Genomic DNA, 21,750 nt, shown 5'->3' with positions numbered 1-21,750 from the left:
CGTTAGTTTCTATTTTGGTTCGAGCGTCTACCTACGATCATTACGCTTCTACATCGTTCCACTATTTTTCCTCGTTTATCTTCTTTTCGCCAGATAGTTGGAGTTTCTCGCGTACACAGGTATCTATCCTCCGATTGTTCGCGATTTTGCCGAACGTAGTTCGCCTACGCGGGAGCGTTGTCACTTCCTACGTGCGTGCTTGGCGATTCTCGGTAGCTGGAGAACAAACGGCCATGAAGACGAACGAGGCTCAATATCGGGGGGTTCCACAGCGACACAGCAACCAGCATCGCCTACGACTCGATGAAGTTTCATGCTGATTTTCCATCGAACGATGACCAACAGCGAGAAATTTCCTTGAGAGACCTGGTACGCTGAGAGACGTACAAGAGAGCAGGCTCTGTTTTTCGATACAGATTGAACCGTTCTTCATCGACAATGTTCTCTTCAATTAACATTGAAACAAGATTGAGATTTTATCGTTTTCTTAGTATAATTTAAAATATTTAATTATTATTTTGAAACAGCCTGTATAACGTAACTCTATCTGGAACGTAAGATACACGCGGAACTTGAAATACTTCAAGACGCCTTAAAAAACGAAGAAATTAACGGAGTAATTAAGGGGATTGGAGAAGTCGATAATTCCTATTACTAGCGATTTAGCGAGAAAAACGTTCAAAATTCGTTCAAAATTAGGTTTTCTACCACTCTTAAAACTGTAGATCTTTCTATAAATCGATCTTCCTATAAATAACTGCACAACTACTTAAAGCTACTACTATGAATCTTCGAAATGGAAAAACAGATGAAAAGGTCAAGGAAAAGGTCGTACTACGCAGAACCCGAGACTCGGGGATCCATTTCTGCAACTTAGCTGCAATTGCAATCCACTACAGCAAAAGCACAACGAAGCATTGTACTTGCCTTTGTTGCGTGTCGTCGTTGACACTGACAAATAATTTCTCGGACACGTTGTTGCCATTACGCTTCAGAGCCAGGATGCTCGCGATACGCAGCACAGGACAATCGGGTTCGTTCGATCATTTGTCCGGCCACGTCCGGGTCATTGTGAGTAGTAGCCTTGGCATGGCGACTTTATCGCGACAAGGGAGGATTCCCGGATAACCGGGGAAAGGCCGCGGTAGCCGAACAATTTTATCGTGCTGTAAGATAACAGGACCAAGGATGGTCGAGTTGTTGCCGAGAACGAAAGACGAGAGCCATCGAGAAACGTAATCACGCGTCCTATTACGTTTGGAAAGCTATCGATTCATAAAGTAGCTTGTATACGTACTTGATGAAACTGTTAAAAAAAGTACTCTACTCATAGTGTTGGAGTAAGATAAATCCAAGAATAGGTAAAAGTGTGAAACGGATTGGGTAGCAAGCTACTTTTCTAAAATATTCTAATCTAACACTCGTGCTAGAATTAAAATATAATATATAGCAACATATTGACTTTTCTTTTAACGCTAGAATCACCAGAATAAATAATATAACCAGTTTGTAATTTTTCTCTTAGAAGTTTTCTAGATAAAATGTTGTTTTTCTGCTTGCAGTACGTACATGTTTGCGCCACTTCCACTTTTCTTTTTCAATTTCTTTCATACAATTTTTTTACTTTGCTCGCCAATAGTTTTAGTCTTAAAGGATGATCTCAAACAAATTCCATTCTTTTCGACAAACAATCGAGCAAAGCATTGGTATCCGCAGTCTCCGATATCCCATTACAGAAAACGCGGATCTAGTCCTTGGCCGAAGCGGTGAGAAAACGAGACGCGAGCAAATAAACGGGCAATTGATGCAGAAGAGGAAGAAGAAGAAGAAGAAGAAGAAGCGGAGGGCGTGGCGAAAGATGCCGGATTCCGGATCGAGGGATTCGGTGAACGGATCCGCCTGTCCTTCGACGATTCCGCCGGTTCCTGGTTCGAAGACACCGTCGCGCCGCGCCGACTCGGTCTTCCCCTCTGACTCTGTGTATATAAGTCAAAACCAGATCGGAAGCAAGGTGCACAGCCTGAACAGTCCCTCGTCGAGCAAGGAGGTTCGCACAGGGAATACGCTAACCGATCGCACGATGCAATCACTGGTAAGTGACACCCTCTTATTATCTTCTAATCTTTCGTTAGGCGAATGATCGATTAAGTTATTATTAATTCGATGGATTTGGTAGATCAGATTAATCCGGCGATTAAATATGAGAGCGTTGAAATTTTCAAAAGAGAGGGCTCGAGGATAGAGAATGGTTTTTTTACGAGGGCTGAGCTGGTTTGTTATTGGGAAATTGTATTATTTGGATTTTCGTCGAGAGTTACGGTAATTGGGTATCGTAATACGAAGATCAACGACGCGAGGATAGAGGTTGTAGCTTTTCGCTTCTGATATCTTTCTTTTCATTCGTTAAATAGGGGTGGAACATACCTTTGAATATCAGATCGTTGATATAAGAACAACGTTATAGAAATTCCGATTTCTGTTATTATTCTGTCATTGTGACCGACGAATAACGTTACGAATATTAATTATTATCCCTTAATTATTAATACTTTTTTCTTTTTTTAATGATCAATACTTAGTTATTGAGAAGATTTAATTTTTTCTGTCTAATCGCAGTTGCTTGTTAGACGTTAAAATTCGTCCGGTATGTAATGCTAATTCTCAGATTTTCCTTATCACTGGTGAAAATTCTCTTCGCTTATGAAACAGCAATTTTCAAATCTTCTGGAACCCTGCTATATGTTACATAATCCTGTTAACGCATGGGCAATTATAATACGATAGTACGTATATCTGAACTCTCAACTATAAAAATAAGTAATAAGACTTGCAAGTTAATTTGACTAAACGGATGGCTATGTCTTTTTGTAATTAACGCAAACTCGGACACCTATTAGAACGCGAGTACTTGTACTGGTCACGATCGATGTTTTGATGATTACGTTGTTGAAAGTTAAACGACCACTGTCGTTGTGCATGATACGTTTTGAATCTCTACAAACGTAGATATTTTCAGTTGCCGATACAAAATAATTTCGAGAAATTTGAATTATTGTACTTTAATGGAAAAGGCGAGAAAATTCAACTGCGAGTAATCGAATATTATTAATTAAGTAAATTATTCCAATAAAATATTCCGATTTTCTACGCTGATCATTCACCGTTTTTTTTTTTTTCAGATTCCGCTGATACTGGCTCTGAGCCTAGCTTCAGGAGCGCGTCTGAACCTGGTCCCGTACGCGTACTTGTCCAGCCCTGTTCCAGTGTTCAACCATTTCCAGAACACGAGGACAGGTGAACATGCTTACAGCTACGCCGGTGGGCCATCCGCGAAAGAAGAAATCAAAGACGCCGATGGAGTTTTTCGTGGTTCCTACAGCTATGTGGACGCCAATGGAATTCTTCAATCAGCCTTCTACGTCGCCGATGAGAACGGATTCCGTGTAGCCGCGACGAATATTCCTTCGGATGAAAATTCCAACAGCGAAACGACTGGCATCATCCTAGCCAGGAGCGCAGGCAAAGCATCTTCGACGTTTAGTCGCAGAAGACGCAGCTTGGAGGATTCAAACCTGGATTCTAATGAAAATAACGCTAATCGGAATGGGCAATCTGAAAATTTTGATAAGGATGAGGATAAGGATAAGGATGGCGGGCAAGATTCGCCACAGATTGTGTCGCAACCTCTGTTGTTGAGCAACGGCATTCCGCTGGCGACCTCGCATCAGAGTCAAGTTCAAGTGCACAGCAGCGCGCGGTTGGACCTGGCGGAAGGCGAGGCCAAGGCGAAACCGGTTGACCTGCAGCCGATCCTGCCAGTGCAGACCATATTGGAAGGGTTGCCAGTGCTCGCTCGCGCGCCTACCTATCACGAGAACCGCATAGAATTGCACAAGCAATTGGGAATCGAGGGACCCAGGCCCAAAAATGCGGTTAAGATAAACCCAGAGCTATTGACCATCGTCCGATCTTCTCCGCCGGCTAATGATATTGCTTCTACCATCGTCTCTAGGGGAACTGCTGCTGCGGTGCCTGTCATCGCCGAGCAAGCTGTACCTGTTATCCCAGCAGATGAAATTGGCACCGCGTCCGTAACCACGTCCATCTCTAGTCACGGTGTCAGTCAGATTCATGGACCATGGAAAATCACCGACGGAGATGTAGCTATCCCCGGTATTCCAAGTGTCGTTGCTAAAGAAAGTATTCCCGTAGCTGTCGAGAAGAAGAACGTACCAATTACTACTCTTGGAATCCGTAAAGAGGCTGTTTCTGTGATACCAATTGCCAAGGAAGCTGATCTGGCTACAGCTACGGTTACTACATCCGTTTCCAGTCATGGGATCAGTCAGATTCATGGCGATTCCAAGGTGAATATCGAACCTGCGTGGCTAGTTAAGGCTACACCCATTGCTCAGCTTCATCCCGTTGTCAACGTTGTACCGATTTATCTTCGTTAGATTCTTCGTGAAAATGAATGAAAAAGGAAAAAGGTGTTGATCAAAACGAACTGATCCGCGAAACGAGTAGAAATTAGATCGGTCGTCGGTGCTGGCGAACAGAAAGCGAGAGTATGGTTCGACGATCGATCTATGGCTGATTCTACCGGCGCTTATTGCGTCTTTTTACACTTTGTCGCCTTTTCGCTCTACTTAGCGTCGTTTTAACGATCGATCGTTTTTCATGCTTGACAATAAAAATGATTTCTCGTGCGTAAAATAGTTTTTCGTTCCTGCTTTCTGATCCTTCGCATCCCTTGTCTACCTCTTTCGAACGAGCTTATATCGAAATTTGGACGTATTTCAGATCGAATTGGAAAGTTTTCCAGTTTCAAACATTTTGTATTTGTGAGTTAAAGAAAAAGAAAATGAAAAAAGAAAAAATGGCTTTTTTATCTTTCGACTCTCGACAGAAATCTTAAGAGGGAAACAATATATTCGGATATTTAGATATAATTCAACGAGCTGTTGAATAACCAGCCTGTTATACGTATGAAATTAGAAAAATAGGATTGTCTCGTTAACGAGTTAACGATCGGTTGATCGAATGACGAAGATTAAGACTCGATCGAAATGTAATCTCGGGCAAGTTGCGCGTAAAGTATTTAAAAATTACAAACTGAACGTGAGAAACTAGCCAATATAAAGCAGGTTTAAAGCGATATAGTGAACGTGTAAACTAACTGATAAATTATCACACCCTTATCGACCGATTAGAAAATAACAGCAGATTATCGCGTTTGCTTGTTTTTAGCGTATTGAATCAGAAAGGATTCCCTGGACGGCGCGGCGCGGTGATGAAAACGTAGTGGCGCGTTTGTCACGGTCACCGTTGTTCACCGTGGGAAATGCGCCGTATACCCTTGGCCTTGAACGCTATTCAGCTTCCCATTATCCGGAATATATTACAGCATTAAAGCAGCGCGCGTGTCCAATGAAACGTCGGATTAGCCCCGGCTATCTACGAACGTCTTCCCAGTCCCTTTCTTCCCAGTTTCTCGATGAATTCCATGGACCGTTTTCCATCCAGTCGTTGCAGGATAGGGAGAGACGAGAGTTTATTATCCAACATATTTTTATATTAAATATAAACATTTTGTATAACTTTATCGAGTAAAATTTATCAAGTTAGAGAAAGTAGAATCAAAATCGGAAACCGCTGAAAGGTAAAGGTAGAAACAGTTAAGTACAATTTACATTGGCATTTTCCATCCCTTGTGTCACTTTATCGCGATAAATAAACTTGTAGCAGTGTTAGTTATCAGTCTGACTTTTCAGATGTCTGACCGCGTATCGTCGTACTCGCTTGTTCGTTTGATTTCACGTTTACACTTTGTATATGTTAGAGCTGCGACGTAAGAGATTTACTCTGTCGAATTACATTTCGGCTCCCGATTACTTGCTGCGTGGCTATCTAAAGGAACGGCGAGGAAAGAACTTAGCGAAAACATTGGCGCAAAAGTTCGAACAGCGTGTAATAGATGTTATCCGTGAGATTCGTACATTTAACAATACCCTTGTAAAATGGAAAAGTTATTTTCGAATAAAGTTGATTTTCGAAGGAGCGATAGCGGAGGAGAGAGTCGAGCCGATGGAAAAAAGCCAAAGAATCCGGATCACCTTCCAGCCAAGTCAAGTGCACGGTCAGGGTGAAGGAACTCGAGCCAGATGAGCGGCGCGATTAGAGGCGGCTGAACGTATCTCTTAATACGCGTCGCGCTTGTCCGCGCGCGCGTGGGCGTATCGTGACTCGTGACGAACAAGTTTCATTTTCCGATAATTCTCACATCCTTCGATCTTATTTTTCTCAATCCTATTTTTTATTTTATACAGCTCTTTTGCTAGACATTTTACATATTTCATCGGTATTATCAGCATATCTATTAACATGTTATTAATAGGCCGATTTAGCTTGCTATACGAACTTGCAGAAATGTAAATTGTTTTACATTTTTCCACATCAATTCATCGTTAAATTATCCCAAGCAAGTTATGTCGCAGTTGTGCACTGTTCCATCGTAGAATAGGATTTTTACAAACGATTCAAGTAGCTACATTTTAACTTTTAATTTTTCAGTACTTTCTACATTGCAATTCGTTTTATCTGCTTTTCTATTTGGAAATATTTGTACGCTATAGTAACTTGATCGATACTTTATTCGTTTTTGTACGCAATCGATATAAGATGCAAAAGTTTCGAAAGTAACGAGTTTTTAAAAAATCTACAAACGAGTTGATCTCTTTACGATGATAATAATACGTTCCTCGTTATACGTATGTATCTGTGCTTGTGTAAAAAGAAACGAATATAGCAAACTCGAACGAAAATGTTCAACATTAGTATCCTGAATTGAAAGAATCTGATGTAAATTACGTATGAATTTTAACCAAGTTACATGCACTTGTTCGTAAACGTGTCAATAAATTATCGATCGACCTTTTCCCAGATTCCAAACAAATATACATAGTATGCAGCAGAATATTTGAACTTTTATTTTCTGATTCCGATGCTTTAGCAAGTGACGGTATTTGAATATCGTGGAACAACGTTTATCCGAATATTCGTTTTTCGCGATGGTCGGTTTATTTCGTCCTACGTGAGAACGATCTTGTGGTCGATCTTGGATGATGGCCGCGCCATATTTGCAATGAAAACATTCGACGCTGCTATGGAAACGTTCCCTTGGGAGTTTCAGATAAGAAAACAATCGGTTCATCCTGCTGCTAGCTGCAACGTGTAATATGGGATGAAAGGCTCTCGTGTAAAACGAAATCATTATATGTAGCATTATCTGTAGTTTGATCGTGTTTTCGAAATGATTATACCGACTCGTAATATGTAGGAAATTGTAATTGTAATTGGAATTTAAGGGTGCATGGAGAATTGGAGAATGTGTGGTAGAAGCAGGCGCAAACATCTAAGATAAATGACGCATACTGCGAGACCATGAAAGAACGTAACGACTTGTAAGAAACTTGTAGCTATGTTTTGTGGTAATTGTCAGCCCTGTACCGAGAAACGATACTTCGCGTCGTTATCCTGCAGTGAAATAAAATTACGCTTAATCGCATACAGTTCTATGGTCTTCTTCCATAAAATTGTTTAAAAAAATTTGAATAATTAACTCTACGAATTACTTTGGTGTAACCCAAGTTTCAACACATACATGCACGTATGTTTTGTTTTATTCCCACTGTTGTGCTATAAGTATAGTTTTGTGTATTAGCTTTTTAAGCGGAAGCGTAGAACGGAAGAGAGCAACGTTGGCGCGCGTGTCACCATTTTTCTGCGACCGGATACTGTTAGTTTACGGCACGGCACGGGGCTGCGAACGATTCAACACGACGAAGGCGGAAAGGAACGACGATTCGCGCTCGAGATAATACAAACATCCAGCCAGTTTCACTGATAAAATGCTCAGCGTATGTTACGCATACGCGACCGTGACCGGATAATTCGTAGTTCGACAACGGGAAGCGTAATAACGGTGTCGCCACGAATCTTGACCTTTCGCCAAACAAGTTCCTCTTGTTTTGCAAAAAAAAAAAAAAACACCGATTCAAACGCGCGCATTCAGCTGTGAATTTTTTTAAATCGTATCCTTTCCGAATAGGCATATTTCTGTACTTTCAAAAGAATTCGTAATTTGAAATCGAGAATAGAAATGGAATTTTAGAGCGTGGAGCGAATTATTTCACCGAGTTTTTTCAACAGACAAATGTTTAAAGCATAAAAGCGTAAGAGTGGACTTTAAACGAAGTTGTTCGAAATATTCATTTCGCCCTGTTTTCTCGTTTTTACTCGTCTATTTGATAATATTTCAGAACCAGAGATGCTCTAATTTCGAAAGTTGAACCACCACGGATATTTTTTACTGCGTGCTATACGTTGGAAAAGTGAAACGTGCCCGTAAGAAACTTGTAGTTTTATTTAAGCAGGGATTTAGCTCTACGTTGCTGTAATAACGAGCAAGTACTCGATTTCTATTTTCGCCGAGAGATATCGCGAAGCAGGAAGTTGATCCTCGGTTCTACTTGCAATTAATCCATTATCGGAGAAGCAATATTAACTTAAAGTCGTGTTCGTGCCCTTTCCGTCTGATAACGACGCCCACGCAATTCGTAGGAGGTGCTCGACGCGAATCCTTTAGTCGATCGAATCTGCAAGTTGGTTGGGAAACGATGTGGAGCAGGATCGATCGATTCGTCGATAGATCGCGAAACCAACCTGTCTTTCCACTCTCAAACTACAAGTATACATATTTAGTCTTTCCTCGATACGGTTATACGGAAAACTTTTGAATGTTTATATTAGGATGCATGTTATGGAATATTACGCTTGCGTAAATTATGACAGATATAATTTTAGTATATATATATTTATTTATTTGTTTTCAATGGAAATCGCTATTCGTTTCTTCGCTATTCCGAAGGATGTAAAGGAATATGCAATTCAAAATGGACACAATACACGATATACATGTGCGTTGTAGATGCGGCGATACAACGATATACATACCAAGCAAAATAATTTTAATTCGTTTCGTAATTACATGAAATAACGCTCTTATCAAGCTCTCATCTTTGAATCGCTAAACGAAAAGACTTTGTATTCAAAAATACAATATACGTAAATATCGGGGAAAGACACCAACGACCAAGCACAAGCGCAATACACGTGGCACAATAGATCAACAAAATCTGAAATCACTTTATTTCGTTTAATTTTACGCACAATTTTTAATCTTTCGATTAAACATCTTTCGACGTCATCAAGTATATCGGTATAAAGTATCGCGATTAAAACATAACGATTAAAATTGAAATTCGCACAGTCTCGTTGGACGTTTACATCGATATTCAGTTTTTACCTTGATTTTCCAGCAGACGATCGTGCAAATCGATTAGATAACGCTAAACAACCCTGTAATTAGGGTTGCGGAGGTGGAACAGCGATAAACAGAGAGAATGCACGACTGCCGTGAACTCGATCGTGAATCTAGTCTCGTGTACGATCGTGTGTACTACAAGGAAGAACTAACGTCCGAACCGAGATCACCATTTGCTGATTGGCCGACTATCCAGGCGAACTTTTCTTCACCGCCGACCACGTTTAGAAGCCTCTAAACTCGATAAACCACAGGGCTGTGCTTAGCCTGTTCGCCGATCAATTAAGATCCATCGATCTCACGCCTCTTCCTTTTACTTTGAATGTTAACTCGAGCTTCACGTCCAAACCAGCAAGAAGAACTTTTCCTGCTTTCTTTTATTATTATTATTATTATTATTTATTTTAGTCCGTGCCTTTCGGTTTTGGACGAACTTTCGAATTACATTTCTTACATTTATTGTATTGCACTCCTTAGCATATTCTTATCTCTAGTCGCTAAAACTAATGACTACAAACTATTGCAACTTATGACTACACATTATTGTCCTTTGGTCTTTTGCCTCCTTGCTGTGCTACCTTCTTGTCCTTCCTCCCCGTCTTGTATTGCCCTTGTCCTTCTCTTCTCTATTATTGCCTTTAATTCTGTTAGTCCTTCTCCATTCTTATTCAGTATTTTCTCCATGTCTTTTGGTCCTCCCGTTATTTCACATTCTTCTATTACATGCCTCTTCTTCCCTTCCGCATAATCTGCACCTTTTTTCTCCCTCCTCTTTCCAGTGTTCCTTCGCTTTGGTCTCGTTTCCACACCTGAATCTGGCTATAATTTTCCTGTCCTTCCACTTCATCCTCCCTTCCAAGTACTTTGGCATCTCATCTTTGGTTATGTTTCTGTAGTATCTGTTGTATTTGGATTCCCTTATCCTTTTCCTCCTCTCTTCTGTTTCTCTCTTCCTTCTTTCTTCTACAATTTGGTCTCCTGTCCAACTTTCTTGCTCTTCTCCTACTTCCCTCTGTGTCCCTCCATTTTTCACCTCTTCTAGTTCTGCTTTCTTTTATTATTTAGACGCAAACGTCGACTTTGCTATTTGCATTATCGGAAACAAACGAACGAGCGATGCAACTAAAAGGAGCAACATTCCTTCGACACCGTGTTACGATGAACCTTTCGAACCCTTTCCCTTTCTTTAGGCGGTTCGCGGCTCAAAAAAATGACTATACTTACGCAAGAGGAACGCAGCAGTAATATTTATACGCCGCAGTAAAACCTTTTACGGTGGAATGAACTTTCTTCTTTTTTCTTTTTTTTCTTTTTGTCCCTTTATTTTCCTCCGGGGTCGACGTCAATTTTGGCTGATTACGAATACGAATACCGAATACGAATACCGAATACGAATCGATCACCGGTTTCTGCACAGGCACAGAAGCCGGATGGCCACGTCGAAAAACCGGCTGATTTACGGGAAGACCGGTACAACAACGCTGGTCGTACGAATATTTTTCGACGATTCGCTTTCAACAGCCAGCCTCTCATCGTCCTTTGCGCTTTTGCACCATGATTTACGATTATTCCGAATAATACGCCATAAATTCTGACATTGCTGCTCGATAAGGAAGCTCCAATTCTACGCTTAGCGCATTGTTCATTTCCTCCGCAGATTCTCAACTGAGGATGGCATGTTTTTCAAGGATCTTCGTAATTTGGCAATGATCTTTAGCACAGAAATAATCTTCTTCCATCTGAATCTCAAACGTATACAGTGAAATGGTAATCGTTCGCTGTACGATCGAGTAGCGTTAAAATCAACCGTTACGGAAAATATTTTCGCAAAATTTTGTCGCGTTTTCAGTTGACCAATGTGGATATCGATGCAAGAGATGGGAAACGTGTAAGAAAAATACTTTGCAAGTTGACGAAATAGTAGGAGCTAGGAGGTTAGAAGCACCGAATAAAGGCTACTTTTGCTGGATTTATGAAATAACAATGTTGGAAGAACCGTGCGGAAAAATATTTGAATAGAATCAAGCGAAACGCGAACGATGTTGATATAAAATATGCGTCGATGGATTTTTAAAATCGTAATGGATATTTACGAAATACGATAAAATAGATACGAAAAACGTGTCGATGGATATTTAAAGTGATAATGATTCGGGAATAGAGTATGAAAAATGTTGGCTTATAAGAGGAGAAGAATTTACGAAACAATCACCTTTCAACACGGCACCTTTTGACGAATTCGTAAAGTAATTATCGTGCTTCACCTAACCCCATTATTATTTTATCTTTATAAATGTTCTCTAGAACTTGTTGGAAGAAAGTCGTTTTAGACAAAGTTGCCAGGTTGGAACGTTCGGAAATGGTATCGTATCGCGCAATTGCGAAGAAAGACGTGTGTTATTTTCTGTACTACATTCTCTGTACGTACACGTCGTCATGTCGTATTCCAGCAGGTTTTAGATAAGCAAAGGCTGGTCCAGAATTTCCGACCAACCTTTCGCGTATTTTACCAAATGAATATCAGAGGCGTCCTACCAGACCTTGGCAAAATTTTCCAACTTTTCGTAAGAGAGTTCTTTACTTGATGCGAGTAACTATGTACTTTCAGGTCTTAATTTCCCTTTGCAGCGACGGTTGTACGTAAATAGAATTACGTGGGTGAAAAATAAAATACATAGAAACTTAGTTTTCCCACTTATCGTACTACTTTACGAATATTTTACGAATATTTACGAATATTCTGTATTTGATATTTATTTCGTATAGTTATTTATTTCGACCGAAGGAATCGTCTGGTTTTGTAATCGGAGGTGGTTTATAAAATCGAGGAAAAAAGCTTAAACGTAGGTTCGTATCGAGATCGACAGGAACGGTGGTCTGGGGTACGTTTAAAGAGACGAGCTACCGCTATTCTCTCTCTTTTTCTTTTGTTCCAGGTTCGAACTGAAACCGCGCGTTTGCCCTTATGTCACGATCTCCCCCCACGTTATTTATGCCGAGCTTTTACGAGGGCCGCTCGTAATTTTCACCTGGCGAATTTTTCATTACGATAGCCGCGGTGCCGACCAACAGGTCCCTACAGTCGCGTACACAGTAACGTACAAAAGTCTCAATCGTTGTTAACTTTGTGCTAAAAGGTAATTATGAATTACGCGAGTTTTATCGGATTGCGGATATTTATGTATCTACTTTTATTAACTAGTAGTTTATTAAGCGGACTATTTTTATGTACTTGTGAGACATTTGAAAGTGTAAACGTACTCGCTAAGCGCAAAAATATCAAAAATATTGAAAGACGAGTACTCGTTACGATATTTAGCGGGTGAAATGAATTCGTGGTTCCGCACAGGATAGACGATTCGTGATATTTTTTGTATTTACATCCGAATCGATCGTTCGATCGAAGAAAAATATCGAAAAATGTGCGATTTCGTGGAAAAGAAATGTCGTATTTCATTAAGCGACCTGAAGGAGAAATAGTAACTGATGGTGAGTAAAAATTATAATTTTACAAAGTTACGGATAAAATGAACCATTTTTAATAGAAATTTTTCACCACAAAATCCTCCGGATCTTCTACTTATCTGGTTTTTAGAAACAAACGCACCTGTTTCTGTTCATTTTTCTTCTGAGCTTCCTTTACTTGAACACTTTAACACGTACGTGCAATAGGGCGTACGGCGTGAGAGACTTTTGCGCGACGTTGTATGCACGCAATTGCCCACGTGTCCACATGCGGTGGTACGTTGCATCGAAAGAACGAGACAGAGAGAGAGAGAGAGAGAGAGAGAGAGAGAGAGAGAGAGAGAAAGAGAGAGAGAGAGGAGGGGCTAGGTGGATGGAGCAACAGATAGGACGGTAGGAAGGGAAAAAATGATCGTTAAAAAGCACGCAGCATAAGGATTATGTATTTCTGGAGGAGAGTTTTACGAGAGAAACACGTACCGTCGCGCAATAAAGACGTCGACCCGATCTTTGCAAGCTCATAATTTCGGAAGCTGCTTACCACGGCCAGAGGGACAATTTCTTTTGAACTGTCTGAACTTGGACTGATTGAGACATCTTGATCTTTCGAAAATTAATAATGTCTTTTGTAAACTTCTCCTTCTGCAGAATGACACGTTCTTGCGCTAGAAGCAACACGACGAGCGATCGACTCTCTGTTCAAGTCCAACTCGTTTAGTTGCGTTCATAAAAATTTCAATTTGCATACACTGACTGCTACAACTGACTAACCAACTGGCGAACAAACCAGGCTCGTTAGATGTATGATATTAAGAAAAAAAGAAATTTTACCATTTAATTCGCGATCAAGCTTGATATAAAATCAAAAGACGGCGCGCGGAAGGAAGAAATAAAGAAACGGAACCAGAGGATATGACTGGACTTAAAGTTAAAGCCTGGCGAGGTAGGAAATTTATGCTCGACACGGCCAATGCGACGGACGCAAAGGGAGCGCAACGAGTTCATCAATTCCATCGTAAAGGCGTAACTCACGACTCGCGTCCGGGCAACGAGTGGCCGACGAAGGATTTTTCATTGCGGGACCACGTGGGCGGCTCGCGTCGCTTTTGACATTGCCACTAAACGTGGTTGCCGGCATCGAATGGCCGTCGTACGGTCATCGTGCACGGAACGTGCAGCTGTACGGACAACGCGCATAGGCGAAACAGCAAGAACGGGCGGTTGGAAAGCGAGTTGGAAGCCGAGAAGGCTACTTCGAGAAGCGCGTCTAGTGCCTGACGTGGCGCATCGTTACACGACTAGCCATCTTGCCGCTCCAGCTGTGACCCGCGGGTCGCTTAACAAAGTTGGACCGTTTCGCATTCTGGATAGTTGTTTTCTGAAAGCAGAGAGGAGAAGCGAGACGTTGGCTATTTTTTAAATAGGTGGAAATAGCCATTGAAGAAATAAACGAGTCGAGGTAAATTTGTTTCACGCAGCGGAATTCAGAGAATTCTTCGACTAGTGCCTGACGAGTTATGGTAGTTTCTGCTACGGGCGGAAGAGCTCGGCTTTGCAGAATGTGCGACTTTTGTCCAAAACGACTCAACGAACGCGAGAGTCGCTGCTCGTTTAAGAAGGTTGACGATCGTTTGCAGTTTTCCCTATTTTTTACCTATAGACGCGTATATACGTGTATATATTGTACAAGGAAATAAATAAACTGTTTGGATAGCGTGTGATAGGTAATAATCAGGCATCCTCTGTATGGTACCAATGACATAGTTGGACTTATCCCTATTATCGGAATAAGAAAAGAAGAATTTTCACCCTGCGATCGTGTTATCGCAAAATACTCGTACATATTCGATCCTCAGGATCAGCGATAGGACAGATAATAAATAAGACAAACGTAAAGAAGGAACAAAATAGCAGGTAATAGGAACGATGGAATCCACCGTTGAAAACCGATATCGAAGCTTGGATCGTTTCGAATCGCAAAACATGGAAGAACAGTGTGCTAAAACTAAATCATGTTCGAGTCGATGGTCGAGTTTCCGCTACGTAAGCAAGCAATCTCGTTGGACCATTGTCCACCCATCGACCGGAGGATGGAGCATGGATTAACGACGCCGCTGCCTCGACATCGAAGGAAACTCGAGCCGACTCGGGTTCAAAAGGTGGCGTTGGAATGGCATCCGGTCTAGAAAACGAGCATCCCCGGGCTGGAATGCGCGCGAGATCGACGCCTCCTACCATAGCCAATAAACATTGATTTATCGGCCTGGAAATCGAACTCGGGGTGATTTGTGTTGCGATGGCCGCGAATGCTTCGAGCTGGTTCGCCGACGGTGTCCCACAGGGACCTATAGGACCCCGTAGCATCCTGTAGGAGCTCGTAGTAGGGCCCTGACCAACGCGTCTACATGGTGGGAGACACGGCGTACGCCAGGCTATATAAGAAGACGTGCGCCGCTGCTTACACTCTCGTAACGTAACCGTTAGCCGAGCCACGCCGTGCCGGGATTTACCTCTTGCCGAGACCGATTCTTCACGACCTGCTCTGCATACCACGAACATGATACTCGTGAGTGCATTATGCATATATTTGTTCTCGATTTTACTTACGGGCGGAACGATCGGCCATAAGTTTTACTTTCTTTCCTTGTCAAGTATCTGTCTGTGCTTTTCCACAGGATTCATCTCAAGTGGAATTTTTTACATGTAAATCTTTCGTAAATATCGTGGAAATAAAACAATCGTGGAAAGCGTGCGAGTAAGCGACGACGACTACGACTGCGATCGGGGTCGAAAATTGGTGGATGAAGCGCAAGTGTTCGCGCCAGACGCCCTACTAAATGCTGGTAAACGTTTGCGTGGAATGCTGCCACCCCGTTCAACGTCGTGTTGCTCGACAAACTATCGCTAATCGAATCGCTTGTTAATCGTTAATTAGTCGTTCCGTGGTTTCTTTCGATCGAGTGGAATCGACGCGACGTTCGCTGCAATTCCGTTGCTCGATTTTTGTTCCGCTGTGTACCGTTCTGCTCTCGCGTTTTTCTATTTTTCTACTTTTCCATCTTTTTCTATGATTTTACAATTAAACACGGAAGATAGATGATCCGATGAATTCATAATCACATGGAAGCAAGTGTCCGTGTTCCGCGTGAATCGCAAGACCAGCTTGTCGAGATCGTGCAATTCTATCGTAGTAGGTAGAACGCGCAACATGGATCTATGGTTTATATAGTTATTAACAATAAGAATAGAAATTCCTAGCGTCAACAAAATAGGCAACAAAATTTTATAGCGAACTTTGTTCCTATAACGTATCCTTTAGGCGTATTTTTGTAAAAGCGGCTGGTCCATCTACTGATCCATCTATTCCGTATCCACGAAACATACAAGTTACTTTTTTTCAGATGATTCTGTTGAGTGCGATTTTCGGACGAATCTGCGCGACTCCGATCGCGAACGTTTGGCTCGGTCCGATAGGATCTCTGACGCCGTTGAGACAATACCACGTACAGGACGGATCCGGCGGATATCGTTACTCATTCACGGGACCCCATCACGCGAAATCGGAATCCAGTTCAAACGGCATCACGCAGGGCGGTAAGTGGTCGCGATTACCTTCGCTCGAAGGTTGCTTCGATTGTTGGCGATTTCACGTAAATGCCGTCCGAACCATCTTATCGTCGTCATGCCCGTTTTTAAGCACTGTCTTGAAATTGTCCCTAATTTTTCTCACATTCTCAGCTTTTGTACGCACAGATTCTATTTTATACTTTCGAGTTTAAGATTCGTTGGCAGAGTCTTTTAACTTTATTCGTCCATATCATTTTCTAATTATGATCTAGCCCTTTTGTTTTTTGATAACACGGTATCGAGGTTTTTTGTAGTTTCCATAGAAATTGAGAAAAATCGCATCGCATTTTTTTTACATAGCCTTATATTTCTTTTATAAATAAAATAAAATAGTTTATTCGTATCTGTCGGACGACTCGTGAAAGCACGCGAATGCCATACATTGCTTTCTCGAGCGTTTCGAGATAGACAGAATGGCCCACGTGCACTTTACGATGATCGATGTGACGCAACCAACGCCCCTACGATAGATCCGTCTTTGCTGCTTGAGTCTCTTGAGCAACGCGCGCCTCCTTCCTTTTTCCCCATCCTTTTCATCGCGTACGTTCCACCAACCAAGTACCACGACCGATCCTCTATCTCATTTTCTATTCTAGTGCTAAATAAAAAATGTACTTTACTATACGTACGTTATTCAGCATTCGAATTGCGTTTTATTTTTTCTTCTTATCTTTTTCTAATATCATTCCATTGTAGCAAAACGTATATTTCCACGTATACAAGTGGATTTTCTATAATAATTTCTGCTCGTTTAGGTTATTCGTATATCGACTCGAATGGCATTTTGCAAACAGTGACTTACACGGCGGACGATGAAAATGGGTTCAGAGTGAGCGCCAGTAATTTGCCACAGCCGCCGAAAAACGACGTTCGGGCGATTCAGGACAAGCCGCAAGCGAAGAAGAAGTCTCGCTCGGAGGAGCTACAAGAGTCGCAGCTGACAGATCGATCGAAATATCAGTCAAACATTCTATCTTACGAGATCCTGCCACCTTATTTTAGCTTCGCGAACCATGACACGAGAAATTTAGCTGTTCGTGAAATCGCAGTGAGTGCACGTTCAATACGTTTTAAGGCGAAGAATAAAAACTATGAAAATTCGACGCGAAACTATTCCGTGTTTTCTTAGAAACGATCGAGGAAAGTACGTTCTGAAAAGATCAAGTGTACGTAATTAATAGCGCACTCCGATTGTTTTTCTTTACTATTAACTAATTTTTATAAATTTTGCTTGATACTACTCGTTGCTACGTACTCGTACATGCTACATTCACCGCGATCATAATAAGATGTATATAACGCGCGCAAAGATAAACACGAACGAAACCCCGCAAATATACGTTAACGCGGCTGTTGTTCTCCGCGAGTGGTTGGTTGCACGTTAATACAGCCGAATATCGTTCGGCTGGCCGGCTTCGAGGCAAAACATGAGAAACGTTTGATAAAATTCGGTAATTTATTGGTTGGAAAACTAGCTGCAAACACGACCGGTGAATCTTACTGTTTAAAAATACGATTACATATTCGTTTTATAAATTTGCATTTCAGTTTGTACAAAATATCTTTTACCATTACGCGAGCATCGAAAGCTAATCGTGAGAATTAACTTTTCTATTAATTTCGTAGAAACGACAATTGGGTGCAATTTTTTCTAAAATAATTGTTCCATTGGGAAAACCATTGGATTCGAGCGTTCTATCTTCAAAAAACACTGAAAACACGCGGATTACCTTATATCTCTTTATTTATCATCTTGTACGTGTGACGTATTTCAGTAAAAATTGCACGATCCTTTTAATCGATAGCTTTAACGTTGAAGAACCGACAGTTACTATTTTACGAGACGAAAATTCTCTGTTTCAAATTTCAATGAATTGACGTGCAAAGTTTCAAATCGCTAAAACCGTCATACCGTTTCAGCAAATCCCGAACAATCCATTCTTGCTGTCGAAATCGGAAGCTGAAAGGATCGAGGTGCCAAAGCCAGACCCGAGTCTCTCAAAGATATTACCTTCGACAACCATTTCCTCATCGCCATCGTCATCCATTCGATCCGATAGACAACGCAAGAACGAAGGACAATCATCTGTGGACACCATCCAGACGCCTGTAACTGTTCCAGCGCCCTATGTACTTCCGGTTTTACCGTACAGACTACTGCACAGCGCCCTCCATCACACTCAGGATTCTTTAGGCCAATACGATTACAGTTATACCGGAGACTCGAGCGCGAAAACAGAATCTAGATCTTTGGATGGGACGACCAGAGGTGCTTATAGCTATATCGATCCAAACGGGCTTCTGCAACAGGTTCATTACGTGGCAGATCATAATGGGTTTAGGGTCATGGCCACCAATCTGCCGCAAGCAAAGTAACCAACCGATCAAGTCGATCGATGGTTGTTTTTTTTTATCGAGCAACCATCGGCTTGGGAAAATTGTACGATTCGTCTTGGCAAAGGAGCGGTGAATCGTCAGAGTTCTCGAATATTATAATTTCGTCCTTTTGGAACTCTGGGATTTTCGAACGACGCAATTAACGAAGCTCGATCGAAAGTTGGAAAAGGAAAAATCATTTCTAACTAAATGGTAACGGAGTAAGATAATTTTCCTGCGATAGAAATAGAATTGGAAAAAGGGATTCTTGTTTCTAAATCTGTGCGGACTAAACACAAAAGAACTTTTATCACACAATTCTTTTGAACTCTGTGAAAAATCTAAATTTTTCGTTACAAATCTACGCGCTGCGTAAGAAAACTATAAAATCAGCAACTTAAAGACATGAAAAATTCCTCCTCTACATGCCTATATTCATATGATTGGTTTTCTCAAGCGTAACCAATCTCATCTTCTAACAGTCGCGTCGATCGAGGTAAAAACTGTTATGTTATGTTCAAGGAAGGGAAATTGCGTTCGTTACAAGCTACTAACGATTGGTAGTCACCTTTTCCCTTCTTTGTCAAAATAATAAAAGAAAAAAGGCAGAATAATCTTCGCATCGCGATGTTTGATCGGGAATTTCTGACGAAACGCGTTTCTTGCCGCGGGGGGCGGGGGGGTTATTTCATTGGTGAGGGGATAATCGAACTTGATGAATGCCTTTCGAGTTCGTTCCACGCAACCGCGTCTGTCATACACCAACGAGAACGAACTTAATTCGCATTCGTTCTCTCTTCTCTCACACTTGCTTGTTCGTTAATCGTCGCAAGTAAATTAATTTACACGCGAATAAATCTGTCTACTTTTCATTTTCACTTCATTTCGGCTTATGTTTCATTCGATTCTTTATTTATTTTTAATACCTGCGTAATTTTTAAGTCTTTCATAGGTCTTTCAATAGGTCTTTCACTTTGGAACGAATCTTACTCGTAATCCAACAACCGAATAATCAAATCTTTGAAGAAAAAATTAAATGTTACATCGTAAACAGACTCGTACTACTTCATAAAAAATCCCTTCCATCGTGTATCTGCGAAATAAGGAACGTCTCGAAGAAATCCGCTGTCTTAGCGATGAAAAATAAAACACGAACTGCAGCTGGTCTAGTTGCGTCCGTACAGGGGTAGGTAACCCGTTTTTATAAAAGGACGTTTTACGAAAGCAGGCCATCGCTTTGATTGGGTGAATTCGTTAATTTACTGGACAGCCAGATACTAGCTGACCTGTTACGGGCCACCATCGATGGGATTTCGTGTCGAACGAATAATTTGCTTTGATCCACCGCATCACGGAACGATTAATTTACGACAACTACTCGATTAATTCGACTGCGGAGTTTTCAGCGACTTTAGTTTCTCTGGTTTTTAAACATAATAAAACTATCGATGGGTGTTTCGCGCGGTCCCTACAGAGTACACAGTGTTTCGGTAGTTACCGTACAGTCGATCGGCAGGGCAGTGATAACCACAATGATCGACAAAAAGTAAATCGAAGGTATTCTCTGATACGTGTTTGATTAAGCCGTTTTTCCTACACACCTAACGGTACATATTCACTTTTAACAAAACGTGAACATCGTAGTACGTGTTGAAGGTCACCACTTCTAAGAAAACTCTACATCTGGTCTTTTTAGCTTTCTAAAGCACCGAAGACTGGGACGAAGGCAGACCATAAACAGTCGATAGCCGACTTTGGCTTCGGGTTTTTCAGTTATAGAGTAACACTGCTAGCGTGCGGATCTAGACCAGCTCAAATTATTATTTCATTCTTGTACTTTTCATTTCTGTATTTAAAATATATTTTTCTACCTTATAATTTATCCACGCGTTTCTCGCTTTATACATTTAATAACCTCAACAGTACGTATTTGCATCGTTAAACAGCAGGAAATTAAATAGTAAGCAGTTGATATAAAAAAAATGCCGATAAAATTCGTCCAACTTGATAAATGAAAGGGACGGTTTTTTACCCGTTTTATACATTCTTCGACGTCCGTGCCTCTTCCAACTTCCTCGTATCTCGCGAATGGCAACCATGACCTACGGTTACGTCGCGTCGGTTAGGAATTCGTGGATCACGCGAACGAAAGGTAAAAGACCGGACAACTGAGCGTGTCGACGATCTTTTAATCGTAAAACGCACGTTCCTTTCTTCGTTCTCTCCTCCTTCGTCGACTAGTTTGTAAGTCGCTAAGCGGTCTTTGCCGAAACAGCTTTCGCTCCGTGTCCGCGATTACCTTTCCCCTTTATTTTCATATTTTCGCACCATTAAGAATTTCAAGCGATTGAAAAACGTAGTTTTTTTCAATTTCGAACGAAAATTGAAATAGATTCGATTGGAATAATTATTTAACGCATGGACGAACAAACGCGCGTTACGTAATTGTCATCGGTTTCAGAATAGATCGATAAATTACCATGTCCCACCTAATGCTGTGTACCGCGTATCTCCTTTCCGTTTCCGTTCAATTCGGATCCTCATTTTCATGCATGTGTTACAAAGAACCATAGGAAACTATACGATAGGTCTATTATAGGAGTAAACATTGATTTAATACACTAAAGCCTGTCGATGAATTTTTCGTTTACAGAAAACCAGATTCTGATCGCGACTTGGTTCGCGTGAATTATCAATATACGGCAGAATTTTTAAGCGGATGAATTTTTATAAATGATATATCTATACATTTTTTGCATTAACGGTTAGTTAAATTAAAAAGTAGTAAAAATTGTAAAAACATTCGATTTCAGAGTAAGCACCACGTAAACGATAGCCATCGTTGCTTGATCTCTGTCAAATATGAGAGCGCGTGTAACTCGGATTCCAGGCTATTT

At 41.2% G+C, this 21,750-nt stretch overlaps 2 protein-coding genes across 2 annotated transcripts; both read left to right on the top strand.

Annotated features, from left to right (window-relative positions):
* Positions 1 to 1,256: 1,256 nt before the first annotated feature.
* On the top strand, positions 1,257 to 4,693 carry LOC122576083. The gene is made up of 2 exons (XM_043745929.1): positions 1,257 to 2,092; positions 3,180 to 4,693. Exons 1-2 carry the CDS (start codon positions 1,655 to 1,657, stop codon positions 4,455 to 4,457), a joined length of 1,716 nt encoding a protein of 571 aa, XP_043601864.1. The 5' UTR covers positions 1,257 to 1,654; the 3' UTR covers positions 4,458 to 4,693.
* Positions 4,694 to 15,339: 10,646 nt separating this feature from the next.
* LOC122576113 lies at positions 15,340 to 19,846 on the top strand. Its single transcript, XM_043745992.1, has 4 exons — positions 15,340 to 15,416; positions 16,252 to 16,444; positions 17,233 to 17,525; positions 18,398 to 19,846. Exons 1-4 carry the CDS (start codon positions 15,408 to 15,410, stop codon positions 18,851 to 18,853), a joined length of 951 nt encoding a protein of 316 aa, XP_043601927.1. The 5' UTR covers positions 15,340 to 15,407; the 3' UTR covers positions 18,854 to 19,846.
* Positions 19,847 to 21,750: the final 1,904 nt, after the last annotated feature.

The sequence above is a fragment of the Bombus pyrosoma genome, linkage group LG15, assembly GCF_014825855.1.
Source record: "Bombus pyrosoma isolate SC7728 linkage group LG15, ASM1482585v1, whole genome shotgun sequence".
Classification (NCBI taxonomy): Eukaryota; Metazoa; Arthropoda; class Insecta; order Hymenoptera; family Apidae; genus Bombus; species Bombus pyrosoma.
This window is presented reverse-complemented; position numbering and strand designations above follow the sequence as displayed.